The following is a 17,776-nucleotide window of genomic DNA, read 5'->3' as shown; positions in this document are numbered from 1 at the left end:
CAACTAAGGACTTTAAAAGCTCCCCATGACCCAAGAGGTGCCTACTAATGTTTATGCTAAATGTCTTTTCCTGCAGATCTTTGTTCCAAACTTACCTGAACAACTGCTTTACCTTCAGTTATTTATGCCAAAGGCAATATCTGAGTTTTATCTTAATAAGCCAATTGTCTTCCTTACAAGGTAGTAACATACAACCTAGTGGTCATGAGGTGCCTTCTAATATATTTCAAGCTATTACTTTGGCTTACAAAGAACAATACAAAGCTCAACCTTCAGCAATCACTTTATGAGAAGTGTTGCAGGCATTATCTGCAAACCCCTGCAAACCCCTACAAGTTCTGAATTATGGGAAGGCCGCTTACACAAATCATTTATTTTTTAAAAATCATTTCCTTTTTCTCTGTAATAATAAAACAGTACATTGGACTAGATTCTGACTAAAGGTGATTGTACATGTTAAGATCCCACTTGCTAGGTGGGCGATATCAGGCTACTAAGGGTTTTTTCTGTAATTTGGATAACCATAACTTTATTTTGCCACCACTAACGATTTATGAAGCTAGGTGACCGTACATGGCAGATTTCACCTGCCGATTCGTGTCCTTCAGACCAATTCAGCAGCTTAGCTGCCCATGTATGGGCAACCCTGACAAGTCTATCCAACCAACATCTGACCTAAAATTGGCCAGACGATCTAATTAAAGGGGCAGCTATATGGGCTGTCGGACCAAGGACCACATTAATGAGCTGATGCAGTCCCTGATCCGACAGGAAAATCAAACCTGCCTGTAATGTTTGCATGTTTAAGTTACAGTGTACCTTTAAGGTAGAGAGGCAGGCTGGGAAGGTGGGCAGTAACCAGGAAGTGAGAGGTACAGAATGAGGAAGGAGCAGAGAAAGGAAATTGAACTGTACAGTGAATAAAGTTGGATCTCCACTGCAGGCTGAACGTGTTCTCCTTATTTTAAGCATACACAGAGAGATTCAGACATAACTGGCGACGAGGAAAAGGAAATTAAACCCTGCAAAGTGAGTACTCTGATATAAAATACAACTAGGCCTTTATATAAGGAACTAAGTTACCAAGAGCTCCTGTCCAAAGTCACATCAGCCACAAAATATCATCATTGCTGCATATAATTCAGCAATATTCAGCATTTTGTATATCAGCTACATCAAAATATAAGCAACTTTTACCTTTCCCTACTGAAACTGAAAGTGAACACAAAATGGCACAGCAGCTGCACACATTCCCAGCTTTGACATGTCTGATGCAAATAATCTAGCACAAAACTGGAAAAAATGGTTAATGAGGACAAAAGAAAGAAAGCCCTGTTACTTCATTATGCTGGATCTGCAGTATATGATATTTACTGTACCCTGCCTACTGACAGCACTGACAATTACACTAAATGCTCCAAAGCTCTCTCTGACTACTTCAGCCCTAAAACAAATGTTAGATATGAAATATACAAATTCAGAATTGCTAAACAACTACCCCAAGAGACTATGGATGCATTTGTCACACGATTAAGAGAATTAGCTCAAAGCTGCTCTTTTACAGATGTGGATGAAAAAATTACAACACAAGTTATTGTATCATGCACTTCTTCCAAAATAAGACGTAAAGCACTACAGGATGATTGCACCTTGCAAGACCTGCTCAAAATGGCTTGTGCTTATGACTATGTATCTTTTGTATACGAAACGCGTCAGGACCTTTTTGTTTTAAAGATCTCTACAATAAAGACAAGTTTTTAGTGTACCAAGGAGTGTGTGCCATTTCTCTTCAAACTGATGTTCGCTTAATACCTCAAGCTACGGGTTCAGGGTGCTGCACCTGGACCACCACTTGTCTTTGGTGAGCGCATTTCCCAATAACTTTGCCAGGACTGTTTTAAAAATCGTGTGTTGGAGGTGGAGGGTCCGGGGTTTACACACCCGGACCACATAATTTACGGGGTGAGCTTGTTATCACTTCATTTGCATTTAGCTTTGAAAGATAGCCTGGGGATTGTACTGAGGCTTGTATACATATATTCCCCCTCCTGTTACCGTAAAAACGGAGGCACTTAGTATTAGTTTTAGGATAAAAATAAAACTGCAATACAATTACATAAAGAAAATATTGATTTTGAATTATTTATATAAACATTATCTTTCACCGAGGGCCTCTAATTGGCTGCTTAGTTCTTGATTTTATTACACATTAACCATCCCAGATAGTCTGCCATGTGTCAGATAGGCAAAAACTGTGTGTTACAACAATAGGTCACTTTTTCCCTCTATGACATCATTTCATATGATCTGGGTGTGTGTTTTTTTTTGTCAACATCCTTATTCTGAGGTTGCTTCAATCACTTTCTTAAGGAGTATAGAATATGAATTACACACCTGCCCTGCTGTGTGTAACAGCTCTTCTTTTGGCCCAGGAAGATGTCCTATAAGAAAAGAACAACATTTTTAAGACAGAAAGTTCAAACACCTATGAGCAATATAAAAGATATGATCATTGTAAAATGATCTTCCCTCACTCATCCAACGTCTGGTCTCTGCTCTGCTAACATCAGTGTGCTGTGTCCTAAGGATTCTATTGCACTATTTACTCTTTCCTGATTCAAACCCATTTGAAATCAATGTGATCCTCCCTCCCTATTTCAACCAAATGCTTTTATCTTTTAAAAGTTAAAAACAAAATGTTAAAGTATATTAGCCAAGTGACATTAGACAAACTTTAGACACACATCATTGCCCTGTTCTGGAGAAGAAGAAAGGGGATGGAAAAGCTAGATGAGAATAATCTTAATTAACTGTTTTCATCAATGTCGTACAACGTCTAGGGTTATTGTAGCTATACATTTACTGCAGTTTAATACTGATGATTATGCAAGGTGATTATTGGCATTTCTGGGGTTAATGACATTATCCATTTTCTACTGTGGCTTATAACTGTGTACATAGCATCCCTTCACTTTTTTCACTCCAATTCAAGCACTGGCTAGTACAGGTGGCAACAATAGTGTCACATGGGAAGAGTTTGAATTTACATGTGATTTTGCTATATGCAGACAGAGTACTGTACATGCTGCCTAATCAATAGGAGCTACAAGTAGGGCACATTTAATAAGTGATTGGACTATTCTGGGCTATCACTTGCTATAGAGAAGTGGTTCTCAACCTGTGGGTCGGGACCCCTTTGGGGGTCGAACAACCCTTTCACAGGGGTCGCATAAGACCATCAGAAAACACATATTTTAGATGGTCTTAGGAATCATTTTATGGTTGGGGGTCACCACAACATGAGGAACTATATTAAAGGGTTGCAGCATTAGGAAGGTTGAGAACCACTGCTATAGAGAATAGTATAAAGTACATTACCTGGGTTAATATGGAGAGATAATGCATCCTTTAGTTTATCAACCAAAGCCTGAAGTTCATCTTCTTCTTTCATCATAGGGGACATTTTAATATGGTTTATTAAAGGAGAATTGTCTACATCTTCTCTTGGTGCAACATTGCCTTTCACTGGTATTAAGCTCTCATTTTTGAAAATATGATTTCCATTTCCCACTTGTGTTTTATGTCTTGAAACAGCTTTTATGGACTCACATAAGTGTCTCATATGTGCCAGTGTTTCTCCATTTTGTGTCCTCAAAGAATCTTTTTCACTCACAAATTGTGAACATTGGAAACTTGGAAACCCCTTAATTAAATTACTCTCTTGCAATACGTTTCTTTCATCCAAAATAATGGAATCACAGACAGGTGGCATTTTAATGAATTCCTCTTTTAACTTAAAGGGCTGATGTATTATCTACGAAAGAAAAAATATACATTTTACACATACACAAAATATACATTTACAAGGCAAATTTTGGGGTCTTTATATGACACATTGTTGTGTAACCCTTTGCATACTGAGCATCAAACTGTTCAGAACATCCCTGACATAAAGTATGTGTGACCTAATTGTGTCAACGTTGCAGTAGCTAAAGTAACAATGGAATGTGGTTTGAATCTGGGGTCTCTATATACAACATGATTTAATTTAATTAATATTAAACATCAAACTGTTCAGAATACACCTGGCATTCATAGTTATGATATTTTATTTTATAATCTAATGACATTCCAATTTAACAGAATGGCTTTTTTAACATAGAATAACAATTGCAAATAATAGAGCCGTTAATGTGACGATAACCCCAAGTCCTCCAGCAGTCCCAATAAACTGCAAAGTTTGCACTAGGTCCAGGATTATACAATGCATTAACTAGCTAAACACTGAATTAATCCACCAGATAATTATATATATATATATATGTGCTATGTGTCATGACAGAAATAATATTGGCTAAAGGACTCCAAAATGTATCCAAGCAAGCTTTAGGAAGAATTACTATGTCAGATAAAAGAAAGACAGCTGGTGTCACTAAAACAAAGAAAACAGTCACCTTCCCCAACTGACCATCTCCCAAGAAAACTGGTTTAACAGGTACTCCTTTATTGACAAACTGATCCTCGACCCGCTGACCACCATTAAACGGGAAGTGCTGTTGCTGCAAACCAGAAGTGACATCATCAGAAGTGGTCAGGGGTAGAAAAAATGATTAAAGGACATAGATCATTTAATTTAAGATAAGGCATATAGAGAAGACCTGTGACCTGCAGACCCACATCTGAAAATTCTACCCACTAGCGGCAGGGGCACCCGCTTTTTTTTTTTGCTGGAAACCTGCAGGTACCTGACCCAGTACAGGACTCTAACTTATGGGGCAATTTATAGTTTTTATCTTTCATTTATTTTTTAATTAAATTCTAATATTAGCATATTTTGTGCACAGACCTTACTTCAGTGCATAACTACATTTATACATATATTTTGTTGATGTCCCTGCAGAAACAGTACACTCTAGCTTCATGTGCTGGCTTTTTTTCAGTAACTGCAGTAATTTACATATATGGAGGACCTGTGATTAAGAAGGCAAATTTGTCCCTGTGTTTGAGGCACAAAGAAAGTAGGAGTACCACCTCAGCCCTCTGGATACATACAGTCTTCATGCTCAAAAGTATTTAGTTTAAAGGCATTTCTTCACGGCTGCACAGAAACCCATTTAGTAAGCATAATGCATAGGGCTCTTAAAATAATAATAAAATAATACTGAACAGAGGACACTAAAAGCAGGTACTAAGTATACATCAATCCACCAATATAGGCATAGAACAACAAATAAAAAAAGCAGAAAGATATAAATGGATGCTTTAAACAGGTTGATACTTTAAGCACACCAATGTTTCTGCACAAACCTTTACCAAGGGGAATACATGCAGAGGGGCTCTTGCCATGGTCATTTGGAACTGTGATCTCATGAGGCGTATTTTTTTGTGTGTTCCGCCACATGAATATGAAGGTATTATATCACCCATGTCTCCACTATGGGGACTGTACCTATGGGAGTGCATTGAAAAGTTGAATGTAGATATATTGGACACATTCTATTTCAGCTGAGGGTTTCCCTGCCTTTCCCCATAAAGGAGACTTTAATCAGTTAACAGCTGCTTTTCTGTGTCGTGGAAGGCTGATGCTACACCAGGCGTAGGGCTGATTTTTTCGGCAAGCGGAAAAACGCTTGCTGAAAATTCAGCCCTGCGCCTGCTACTTGTGCCTGCACCCGAATGAATAGGATACGCTCGGGTGCAGGCACATGTAGCCGATATACGCACGAAAACGCGAAAGAATGCAAAGTCTCGCGTTTTCATGCGTATATCGGCTACATGTGCCTGCACCCGAGCGTATCCTATTCATTCGGGTGCAGGCACAAGTAGCAGGCGTAGGGCTGAATTTTCGGCAAGCGTTTTTCCGCTTGCCGAAAAAATCAGCCCTACGCCTGGTGTGGCATCAGCCGAATGCACAAAACTTTCACCTCATGGAAGCTCACGTATAATACTGCATTTTGGATATTCCATACTGTTCCCACATGCACACAGTGGGTTAACAGATACAGGGTCAGATTGGGCTGGCAGGGCACCGAGAAAAACCCTGGTGGGCCCCACCAGCCCAGACCCTTTCCCTGCCGGTGCTCCTCCAGCCTGCAGATGCCCCTCTATGGGGGTAAAACTAACATATGCGTAAGGGGGTAAGACTAACACATGCGTGCTTGGGGGAGGGGGTGGGGGTCCCTTTGGGGTCCGACCCTGTCCCCAGTTCGACTCTGAACAGATATCATGCCTTTCCATCACATGGCAACTGTGAAAGTGAAAGCCTGGACAACAGACATCCTGAGCTTTGTAAATACTTTGTTAGGCCCTTTCCCTTCCATTGCACCTTTTCCTCTTTCCTTCTTCCATCTTAGTTAGTTTCCCTTTTTATTTTATACTTTTTATTTAGTTTGTAAATAAATATATAATTTATTTAAAGATCAGGCTGTCTCAGTTTAAGCACTAAATACTCCAAAATAGAGTTGAACCAACACCACATATGGAGCCCTATATTCCTGCTGTAGCAATTATAGCTTAGATTACACATTCCTAAGGAAGGGGGAAGCATTCTTGTGGGAGGGGGGAGAAGGAGATGGGAGAGAAGTGTGAACTGCGCAGACCCTGGCCCTAGGAATGAAGGATTTTTCTGAGCGAGGAAATCAGATACTCAAAGAACATGTTAACAAAAAAGGAGACAAGAAATACTGTGTTACTTTTGATAGAGGACTCAGTGCAGCTTTTCCGTGAATGCTTATGACTGTATTTACATAGATCTTTCTGATAAAGCTTACTTAGTTTTTACCTTTCCTTTTCCTTTAAGTAGTGTATATAAGCTGACTTTTTGAGAAGTATTATCAGGGCAGCTCCTGCCATGAGGAATGGTGAGGACCTTTACTTCAGGTGGCAGGGATCGGCTAGTTACCAGGGGTGGCAAAAATCCACCTCTGGTAACTTTAAGAGCCGAATCTTCACTTTTTAAGACAAAAATTTGGCTCTGCTAGTACAGAGAGTGCAAAAGTGCAGCCCCCTCTGAACCCGCTCCAAGGCTATAATTGTAAGTGCAGAGTGGAAGAGAGAGGTGGCATCTGGTCTGCCTCAGGTGCCAGCAGCCCTGGGATCGCCACTTATTAGGATGGGTCTATCTTTACCCTGGATCAGTTAGTGCCTTAAAATGGCCTACTTTCTAAATAGTCAAATTCTGGAAAATCTTTTAACATGGTCTTTTAACATGTTATACTATGTACAAAGTTAAGAGAGCATTTAGGTATCAAATTTGCTGAAAACAATGATGGGTAACAGATACAAGGTAAGGCTTTCTTTCTTTCTTTTTTTACCTGTACATTTTGCCTTAGTTGGTGCAGCTCTGTTCTCAAACACTCACTGCTCTTAGTAAGTGCTTCAATTTTAGCCACTAATCTGCAATGAACATCTTCTTGAGACTCTTGAAGAACTTGGACAGCACCAGTCCATTTGCCCAGTTGCTTTCTTAATAAACTGTAATATAAAAGGGAGCATTACTTGCTTTACCACAATTGAACCAATTAATCTTTCCACACCAATAAGAAGTGTATGTTTGCAGGCATTGCTCTAAGAAGAGGGAATGCAGTTAGCAACAAAACACTACTATTGCAATAGAATATTATTAATTCCATCTTATACATATCTTTCTAACCAATTGTATCAAATAACAAGATGGCCCTGGAGATGGAAAAGCTAACTGTTTATAACTAAAGGGACCATGCACAGACAGATTTTGTTGTTCTGCATGAGTTTTTGTATTTGCTGAATAGATATTATACATATCAATTAGTTACTCAATGCACACTTACTAACCACAAAAAGGCAGCAAATGGTATGTTTAACATATAATGCTCTTTATATGGAAAATATTCACAAAACAGTAAAAACAATTACAATGCATTATATACATACCACCAGTTGGACAAAATGTAATATGCAGAAAAAGCAGACACGTGTGGATTGAGAAAACCCCAACGTTTCGGAACACAGTCCTATGTCAAGGGGATTCTCAGATATTATACATATACAGGTATGAGATCCCCTATCTGGAAACCCATTATCCAGAAAGTTCAGAATTACAGAAAGGCCAACTCCCAAAGACTCCATTATAAGCAAATAATTCTAAGTATTAAAAATGATTTCCTTTTTCTCTGTAATTATAAAACAGTACCTTGTACTTGATCTCAAATAGGATATAATTAATCATTATTGAAGGCAAAACAAGCCAATTGGGTTTATTCAACATTTAAATGATTTTTAGCAGACTTAGGTTATGGAGATCCAAATTACAGAAAGATCTCTTATCCGGAAAACCCCAGGTCCTGAGCATTCTGGATAACAGCTCCCATACCTGTATTACATAGTTATTCATCATTTGGAGTATTACATGTCTGTGTGTCAATGAACAAAGGTCAGACATGTTGAAAGCTGTTAAAAATGCTAATTGCATTTAATGTACAGATGCAGCCCACCTTGTTTACCAAGTTTGTCCCGTTATGTCCGTTGTCAGACTGAGGTACCTGGGGCCCACGAAACATATAAGTGCACCCACTACCACAACCCCTCACAGCTTTTACTTCCCCTATCCCTCACTATATCCTTGGATGATCAGGAGATGCCTCAACAAAATATGGAGATGCAAAAATGTAAGGCTTTTTGCAGAGGATCTGCAGAAATGGATAATATTAAATTCAAAAACAAAACGTAATGATGGCAATGCATTTCACAATGGAAAGCATGATTACCATGAATTTTTTTTCATCGCCTTTCAAAGAAAGATATATATATAACACAAAAGGGTTGATTCACTAAAGTGCGATAACGTTTTTTTGTGGAAAAATTGACGCGCAAAAAACTCGCGTTTCGCTAAAGTATTATTGCATGCGTTAAGTCGCATATCGCGTGCGTTAAATAGCGCGCAACCGCATGTGTTAATTTTACCGCATTGCATTAATTAGCGCGCAGAAATAATACTAACGAATGATTCACAAACACTTAGACGCGCTAAATATCGCATTAGTCTGTGCGAAAATTAACACCTACTTGGGGCAGGCGGTAATTATAGAAAAGTACATGAGCTTTTGGCAACACAATATGGACTTTGCAGTGTGATTTATTCAAGTATGTGTTGGCCCTAGAGTGATGTAGCCTCCAGTTTGCAGGGAAATGGTCATTTTAAAAAAAAGTAGTTTTCCGAACGTAATGCTGTGCATGGCTAATATGGCGTGCATGTGAAAAGTAGCGTTAATTGGCGTGCGCGACAAGTAGCATGCTGTGTTAATTAGCACGCGTTGCGTCAAATAACACACGAAAATAGTCTTCATGACTTAAATAACGCAAACAGCATCGCGTCTAAATTAACGCAAGTATCCTTTTAGTGAATTGTGCGTTAAGACGCGAAAAATTAGACGCAATAAAATTTTTAAAGCATGCTATAAATAGCGCTCGTTTTTACGCACTTTAGTGAATCAGCCCTAAAATATCTAATTTAATAACTTGCCACCCCAGGACTGGGCCTTTTGGTCTTTAAACAAACCTGGGTCTATGTACAGCCTTTGTCCATCACAAGAAATCATGTCAGACAATGTACTAAACAAATTGTACTCCAGCGCCATCTAGAGGCAGGACTTTTTGTGAAAACAAAAAGAACATGTAAACCCCACACACAAAAATTTAATCAGTGAACAGCCTCTTTGAAATCTTTCAATACCTGCCATAGTGCTGGGCGGTATACCGGTTTAACCGGTATACCGTTTTTTTAAAAAAAAAACGGTATGAGTTTTAAACATACCGCTATACCGGTATGCGCGCCTCCTGCTGTTTTTCTCCAATCACATCCGGGTTGCGCCCGTGCGTACGTGACGTCGGCGCGCATGTGACGTCAGCGCGCACGCGACGTCGCTAGGACGCATCGCTGGAGCTGGAGGAACCACAAGTTGGGTAAGTTCTGCTGGGGGGTTGTGGCTGGGGTTGGGGGGGTTGGGGCTGGGGGGGTTGGGGTTGGGGGGGCTGGGGTTGGGGGGGTTGGCGGGGCTGGGGGGGTTGTGGCTGGGTTTGGGGGGGCTGGATGGGGGGGTTGTGGCTGGGGTTGGGGGGGCTGGGGGGGTTGTGGCTGGGGTTGGGGGGTTGGGGTTGTTGGGGGGGCTGGGGTTGTTGGTGGGGGGGTGGGGGGCCACCAATATTTATTATTTATTTTTTATTTATTTTTTATTTATATACCGTCAAATACCGTGATACCGATATAATTTTGAAAAATACCGTGATATAAATTTTTGGTCATACCGCCCAGCTCTAACCTGCCACACAACAGGCATGCCCAACTGATATACATTGTAGGCACACTCTTGAGATGGTTTCTGTATATGGTGAGAAAACATTTGAAAAATTGATGGCTGCATCTGTTTATGGGAAGTCAAGTCCCATAAATCGTTTTGCCTTTGTGTGTATGATCAGTTGGTTCATAGTCTGAGAGTTAAATTATATGATTTTTCCATCTTTAACAGGACAGATAATGTGCTGTACAACCACCTTTACTCATATGTGAGTAATCAAAATATTAAGTCCTTGGTAAGTAGATGACATCTTGTCCCTTTCCAGACATTTTGGGGCTATTGTTTACCTGTCAAAGGCATCCATTTTAAACATTTTCAGCCTAAAGCTGAAACAAATAAAATACCTGGCCGTACCGTCTTTCACTCTGGAGTTCTGTAATAGACTTCTGTGTTCGCAAGAGCTCTGCTTTGATAAACTGTAGGGTCTAAATGAAAAGCAGACAAAAATTATTTATATATATATATATTGAATGTATTTAAAACACTGGATGGGTTTCATGCATGGAAATGCTGAATGCCCTCAGTAACACAAATGAACAAAAAAAGGTTTACGCAATTCCTTGTTCGCTATTAAGATCACAGAACTTTGTTATTTCATCTATAATTTAAAATGTAATTTGAGATCTAAAAAAAGACACAATTATAGACACCCCAGACAATGTGACACAGGTACTAGGAAGCACATCATTTAGAAAGAATAATGGAAATCAAGTGCTTCCTCTCTACTGACAGCTTATACTTCTTTTATAGTTTTATAGCTTCTTTTACAAATTGATCATGTCATTGTCCAGCTGGAAGACACGAGGGGTCATACATATATGAAACTGAATTCTTATAGACAACCCAGACACACAAAACACACAAGTAAATACAAATGCAGTCCTACAGACTAACAATGACTTCCACAAATACAAATGTCCCCTGCAGCCAACCCTACTTTTTATCTCATATCCCAAATGCATGTTCTACTCATTCAACTACCTTCTACATCCATCCATCCACCCACCCACCTGCTGCCTTCAGAGAACTGCTAGTTATTTTCTAGACAAAATGTAAAAAAATCGCAAAGGTGATTATGCTGAACCCAAGGGACATTACCCTGGCATAGCCTTCCCTTGCATCCTTCTCCGCACTAACTTTGGACACTCTCACACCATCTTGCTACCTGCTCTCTTGAGCCTATGCCATTTTATCTCATTCCTCCTCTTTCATACGTATGTGCTGCAACTTTGCTCTACTGTTTAATGTACTGTTTGTATTGGCATATTACCACAATTTATAAAACCATCAAACCTATCCTAAAATTCTCTCAAAAAATTGGCCAATATCCCTCCTTTCTTTCTATGCAAAATTACTGGTAGCATGCTTGCAGTGAACTGTCACACAGTCATTTAACTCCCTATTAGTTCCCCTACAATATCCTTTTCTCCTAACTTTCCAGAAACAGTCCTTGCAAAAGTTGCAAAAGATTTGCTCAGAGGTAAATCCAAAGGCCACTACTCTCTTTTGACCTATTTGGGGTATTTCAGGTCCAGAGGCAGTGCTGTTCTGATTCTCAGCCTACACTACTAGTCTGGGTCAGCTGATCTGCTCATTTGAGTTTTGGTATTATTTATATTCTGACAATACTCAAATCTACCCCTCTTCTCCAGACCTGTCCTCACCTCTAGCTTACATCGCAGACTGTGTAATAGCAATCTCTACATTCACGTCCTCTCATTGTTTAAAATGCAACATGGATAAAAATGAACTGCTTATCTCCTCACATTTCACTTCTGTTGCCCTGCAACCTCTACATCTACTCAACAAGTGCTGTTACTCTGTGCCAGCAAAATGTGCAGTAATCTGCCATATACAGAATTTACCTCAAGATTCATGTACTCTTTTACATAGCACTCAATAATACCCACCCCCCATACCTCACCTCTCTAATTACCAAGTGCACCCCTAAAAGTAATGAACTTGCTTCTCATCACGTTCTTCAAAAGATCACTAACCCACATTTTCATTTAAACCTATAATCTCACCAGGCCTCAGCAACATCTTAACTGCCTTATCTATAAAGTGCGACAAGGATATGCAGCATAATAACAATTTTGTTCTCATGTAATTACAGGTATGGGATCCCTTATCCGGAAACCCGTTATCCAGAAAGCTCTGAATTACGGAATGCCCGTCTCCCATAGACTCCATTTTAATCAAATAATTCAGAATTTTAAAACTGATTCCCTTTTTCTCTGTAGTAATAAAACGGTACCTTGTAATTGATCCCAACTAAGATACAAATAAACCTTATTGGATGCAAAACAATCCCATAGGGTTTAATTAATGTTTTATTGATTCTTTAGTAGACTAAAGGTATGGAGATCCAAATTATGGAAAGAGCCCTTATCCGGAATACCCTTGGTCCCGAGCATTCTGGATAATGGGTCCTATACCATACCTCCCAACATTTGAAAAGCAGAAGGAGGGACAAAAATGTCTGCCGTGCGTAGCGCAGCAAATTATTTTAGGCCACACCCACTTTTTGGCCACGCCCCCCATCCAAACAGGCCCATTTTACAAAACCACGTCTGAAAAGCATAACATACACAAAGTGCATAAAAATCTTGCTGGTCCTCCCCCAGTGTCCCCATACTATGGGCCGCTCCCAACTGCAGCATCCTCCCCAACATCTTTCAGCTCCCCCCAGCATCCACCCAACATCCTCCAGCTGCCCCTTACCTTCCTCCAGCTCCTCCCAGCATCCTCCCCAACATCCTTCAGCTTTCTCCAGCACCTCCCCAACATCCTCCAGCTCCCCCCAGCGTCCTCCCCAACATCCTTCAGCTTCCCCCAGCGTCCTCCCCAACATCCTCCAGCTTCCCCCAGCGTCCTCCCCAACATCCTTCAGCTTCCCCCAGCGTCCTCCCCAACATCCTCCAGCTCCCCCCAGCGTCCTCCCCAACATTCTCCAGCTTCCCCCAGCGTCCTCCCCAACATTCTCCAGCTCCCCCCAGCGTCCTCCCCAACATTCTCAAGCTCCCCCCAGCGTCCTCCCCAACATTCTCAAGCTCCACCCAGCGTCCTCCCCAACATTCTCAAGCTCCCCCCAGCGTCCTCCCCAACATTCTCAAGCTCCCCCCAGCGTCCTCCCCAACATCCTCCACCTCCCCCCAGCGTCCTCCCCAACATCCTTCAGCTTCCCCCAGCGTCCTCCCCAACATCCTTCAGCTTCCCCCAGCATCCTCCCCAACATCCTCCAGCTCCCCCCAGCGTCCTCCCAAACATTCTCCAGCTACCCCAAGCGTCCTCCCCAACATTCTCCAGCTCCCCCAGCGTCCTCCCCAACATTCTCAAGCTCCCCCCAGCATCCTCCCCAACATTCTCCAGCTTCCCCCAGCATTCTCCCCAACATTCTCAAGCTCCCCCCAGCATCCTCCCTAACATTCTCCAGCTTCCCCCAGCGTCCTCCCCAACATTCTCCAGCTCCCCCCAGCGTCCTCCCCAACATTCTCAAGCTCCCCCCAGCGTCCTCCCCAACATTCTCAAGCTCCCCCCAGCGTCCTCCCCAACATTCTCAAGCTCCCCCCAGCATCCTCCCCAACATTCTCAAGCTCCCCCCAGCATCCTCCCCAACATTCTCAAGCTCCCCCCAGCGTCCTCCCCAACATTCTCCAGCTGCCCCTTACCTTCCTCCAGTGTCTTCCCCAGCATCCCCCTGCTCCTACCACCATCCGGCTGCGCCCCAGGGCTCTCCTTCTCGTGACGTCACACGCACCTGTTAGCGCCGCAGCTTCTGCACTGTGAAGGCCTGTATGTTAGAACTGAACTGAGCAGACCTGCGGCGCTAAGGGGAGACATGCGTGTGACGTGATGCGGGAGACCTTTAAAAGCGGGACAGATCGGCGGCTATCCGGGACAGCGGGACGGGGTAGCAAAATCGGGACTGTCCCGCGTAAAGCGGGACAGTTGGGAGGTATGCTATACCTGTACAATAATACACTACTCTTAGTGCTAAAAACCACCTTTCATGAAAATGAAAAAAATACAAAAGTTGGGGCCCATTTACTAACCCTCATTTTTTAAAACTCTAATAAAAAAATCTGCATATTTTACGACTTTTCTCGCACCACATTTTCCATGCGGCTTTTTTTTAGTAACACATTAGACATGCGGGAAAACAAGTTTAGTCAAATTTAAAAATTAAAAAAGAATTTGAAATTATGGAGTTTTATTAAATCTTCCCCTTGGTGTTTGTTTTTTTACAAAAAGCAGCATATGCTCTAAGATTTTATGATTATGCATTTTTAGAGAGACAGGTTTTATATTGCAACAATTATTCCTTAAAATGCTTGTGTAGCTGGGTAGACTTATGCATTAAAATAAAAAGATGCCAAAACTACCTATAGATTGTGTTTAAGGCTTGGGTCAAAGTCTTTCAAATTAAATTGTGATAATGAGTATGTGAATAACAGAGTGTAGTTACTCTGACATTCGTTGCCAGACTTATAGATTCTTGCCACCTGTGTTCCAGTGTATAAGAGCTGAAACGCAAAATGTCTTAATTTCCTTTCTCAAAACTCGGAGGAAATTGCTTTTTTTCACTGCTAAACTCTCATTAGTTCTCATAAATTACCTCCTGTTTGTTCACATCAATAAGTTCTGTTACAAAATCAGATCCAACGCATGCTAGCTGTGAGTAGAGAACACTAACAGCACATTAATGAGACATGTATAGTTCAAGCAAGAAAAAACATGCAGTCAGGCACAGTCTGTAGAGCAGTATATCCTGATGTCAATGAACAGTACAAATATCAATCATTAAAGGTAGCTTTCGTAGCAGAGTGCAGTCTCCTCAAAAAGTTGGTCAAGCTTGAAGAACTCTATAAATAAATAAAATTAGGGGCATGCACATATTGCATAAAATCAATGATGGGCTTCTATTGATTAAAATGAATGCACTTACAGTAATATGTAGTAAATGCAGCACATCAACACAAAAGTCAGGCGCAGCAGCCCAAAGCTGTCATAATATCGACTTCATCAGGGGAATGAAAATAATATGTATAAGTAATTTTGTGTTGATTTGTTGCATGTACTACATATCACTGAAAGTGCATTAATTTTAATTAATAAAAGCCCATCATTGATTGTCTCAACCATTTCTCCTTGTAGATTGTAAGCTCTTTTGGGCAGGGCCCTCAGGCACCTCTTGTATCGGTTATTGATTGCTTTATATGTTACTCTGTATGTCCAATTCATGAAACCCACTTATTGTACAGCGCTGCGGAATATGTTGGCGCTTTATAAATAAATGTTAATAATAATAATAATGCTATGGGAGATCGACTCTCTCTTTTTATTTATATATGAGGGTTTAATATTTGTTCCATGACTGGCACACATATCAACCAACCATCAGGTATTGATTGGTCCCTGTTTGAAAGCAAGTATCTAATTGGTTGTTTAAGGGTACCAGAGCTGTGTAAATGTTGCAAATTGTATTATGTTACTCACATAATGTATTAATACAAAAAGAGCAAAAAGACTACAAAAAGCATAATGACAGTGGCATAAATATAGAGTAAGCAGACCCCACGGGCGTGGTGAGCGTCCAGATCACTTGGTCTGCTTTCTCTATAGCTGTAAGAAGTCTGCCTCCCAAGACACTTTCTTACCTACACAGCGCGAGAGAACAGGAGCAGGTAGGCGGTTGTAGGGAGGGCCAAGTAGGTGTGTGCAGGGGGGGGCACGGCGCAATGTTATGCTGCTGCATAATTAGTTGTTGGGCAACTGTAAATAATTTGATTTACCTGCACAGGCACATTCGCTTGACTTGGTGTCCCTTCCATCTGAAATCCTACAAGTGCCCCAAGTACCTCTTCTCTTTCCAGTAGTGACTTGCAAGCTTCAGAAAAAACTTGGTTTTGAGGTTCTCCTATTGTGTGATGTAGACAGTGGTATTCAGTATGCTATTGACCTTTAGTGACCCTGAAGTAAAAGAGCAACACATATTGAAATTTCATATAGTATTTAACGTAAAAACAAATATGGCAAGAAATTCAGTATTTTATATACTAAACTTAAAGCTCTAGCCTAAAGGTTCAGCATCTCTGTAAAAGTCAAAATTGTGCACAGGAACTCACCATCTCACCATCTTGGATTTTTTAGCACTGATATATGTATATACTGTATAGCAGAGACTCAGGTGCATGTGGCTTTCCCAGGTCCTACTCCCTGCTCTACTGATGGTAAGAGGCCAAGAAGAACTGCAGATTTATCCCCATAAATTAAGAGCATGTCCTCCAAGAACAAACAAATATCTGTGCAAGTTCAGGATTAGACTATGATTAAAGGAGAAGGAATGGCTAAGTCACTTGGGGGTGCCAAAATGTTAGGCACCCCCAAGTGACTTAAATCGCTTACCTTGTACCCCGGGCTGGTGCCCCTGTTAGGAGAAAACAGCACCAGCCCGGGGTACCTGCAGTGAGCCTTCCTCCATCCGTCTTTGCGCTGCCGGTGAAATCCGTGGGCCGGCGCATGCGCAGTAGAGTGAAAAGCCGACTTCTATGTTTAAGTTCGGCTTTTTCACTCTACTGACAGGATCAACAAGAAAGTTCATGATGATTCCAGATCAAGGACAATCAGAAATAAGAAAGGGTGACAGTAGACCACAAGGTAGCGGATGATGAGTCTTCAGTTCAGCAGGAACCAGGACAGATATACTGTAAATAGGAAAATTGCACTTGAGAATGTAGGGGATCAGAGAACCCTGTCCCCTGTTTCTCAGTCTGTGATATCATCCAGCCTAGCTACAAACTGGGGAGGGACCCGATTGGCTGGATGCAGCAGTGCACCTCTGGGAGGAAGTGTGCTCAAGGTTTGGAGCCAAAAGTCTAGGGGTGGGCCCAGCAGTTGATAAAGGGAGCCCCTGTTGTTTTTTTTAGTGTTGGAAGAGAGATACAGAGTGAGCAGCCAGTACCTTGTGTTGCGAGTTGTGACTGAAAAGAAAACAGTCTGCAGGGCTGCCAGTGACTACAAAGTCCTCTGTGGAATCTCCTTGTGTGTCCCCTGGTGAGAACAGGTATTGCTTGTTTGCCTGCCACGTGGGAGCAGCCACCTTTTCAAAGGGGAAGGTACTCTGGGGCAGGTAGCGCTACCTGGGGGGAACTTAAGAGCTATTGGGGAAGGGACTGAACTGATTTAAGGGTTGGGGTCTATCCGGATCCAAGTTGGGACTGAGACTGTGCCAGGAGTGGATAGACTGCACAAGTTCCTCAGGACAGGATTATCAGTTATCCCTAAAGCTGTTCTACATTCTATTTCAACAGTTATATAAAGTTAAATATTGCTTATATCTTATAATTCTAAGAGGGCAAAATCTCCTGTACTAAGCAAGTAAAACAGCCAAATTAAGTGAGTGTGCCAAGAAAGGGTTACAAGAATAAAAGTAGTAGGCTAGC

At 41.4% G+C, this 17,776-nt stretch overlaps 1 protein-coding gene and 1 long non-coding RNA gene across 2 annotated transcripts; one reads left to right on the top strand and one right to left on the bottom strand.

The window, feature by feature from the left end:
• Positions 1–852: 852 nt before the first annotated feature.
• On the top strand, positions 853–1,765 carry LOC116407723. The gene is made up of 2 exons (XR_004220523.1): positions 853–1,029; positions 1,565–1,765. It is a non-coding gene; the product is annotated as an uncharacterized LOC116407723 (long non-coding RNA).
• A 96-nt stretch (positions 1,766–1,861) lies between these two features.
• On the bottom strand, positions 1,862–16,683 carry LOC105948355. Its single transcript, XM_018097625.2, has 6 exons — positions 16,127–16,683; positions 10,686–10,756; positions 7,314–7,473; positions 4,455–4,559; positions 3,379–3,814; positions 1,862–2,441 (listed from the first exon to the last, which is right to left on the bottom strand). The coding sequence occupies exons 1-6, from the start codon at positions 16,163–16,165 to the stop codon at positions 2,338–2,340; spliced, it is 915 nt and encodes a 304-aa protein (XP_017953114.1). The 5' UTR covers positions 16,166–16,683; the 3' UTR covers positions 1,862–2,337.
• Positions 16,684–17,776: the final 1,093 nt, after the last annotated feature.

This window comes from Xenopus tropicalis, chromosome 9 (genome assembly GCF_000004195.4).
Source record: "Xenopus tropicalis strain Nigerian chromosome 9, UCB_Xtro_10.0, whole genome shotgun sequence".
Classification (NCBI taxonomy): domain Eukaryota; kingdom Metazoa; phylum Chordata; class Amphibia; order Anura; family Pipidae; genus Xenopus; species Xenopus tropicalis.
This window is presented reverse-complemented; position numbering and strand designations above follow the sequence as displayed.

What these genes read in the sequence shown, in the direction of transcription:
- LOC105948355 (XM_018097625.2), bottom strand. Translation starts at nt 16,165, where the DNA reads ATGGAAGGGACACCAAGTCAAGCGAATGTGCCTGTGCAG. An exon ending in AAGCGAATGTGCCTGTGCAG is followed by an intron (nt 10,757 to 16,126) that starts GTAAATCAAATT and finishes CTTTTCATTTAG; the next exon opens with ACCCTACAGTTTATCAAAGC. An exon ending in GAGATGGTCAGTTGGGGAAG is followed by an intron (nt 3,815 to 4,454) that starts GTGACTGTTTTC and finishes TTTCTTTCGTAG; the next exon opens with ATAATACATCAGCCCTTTAA.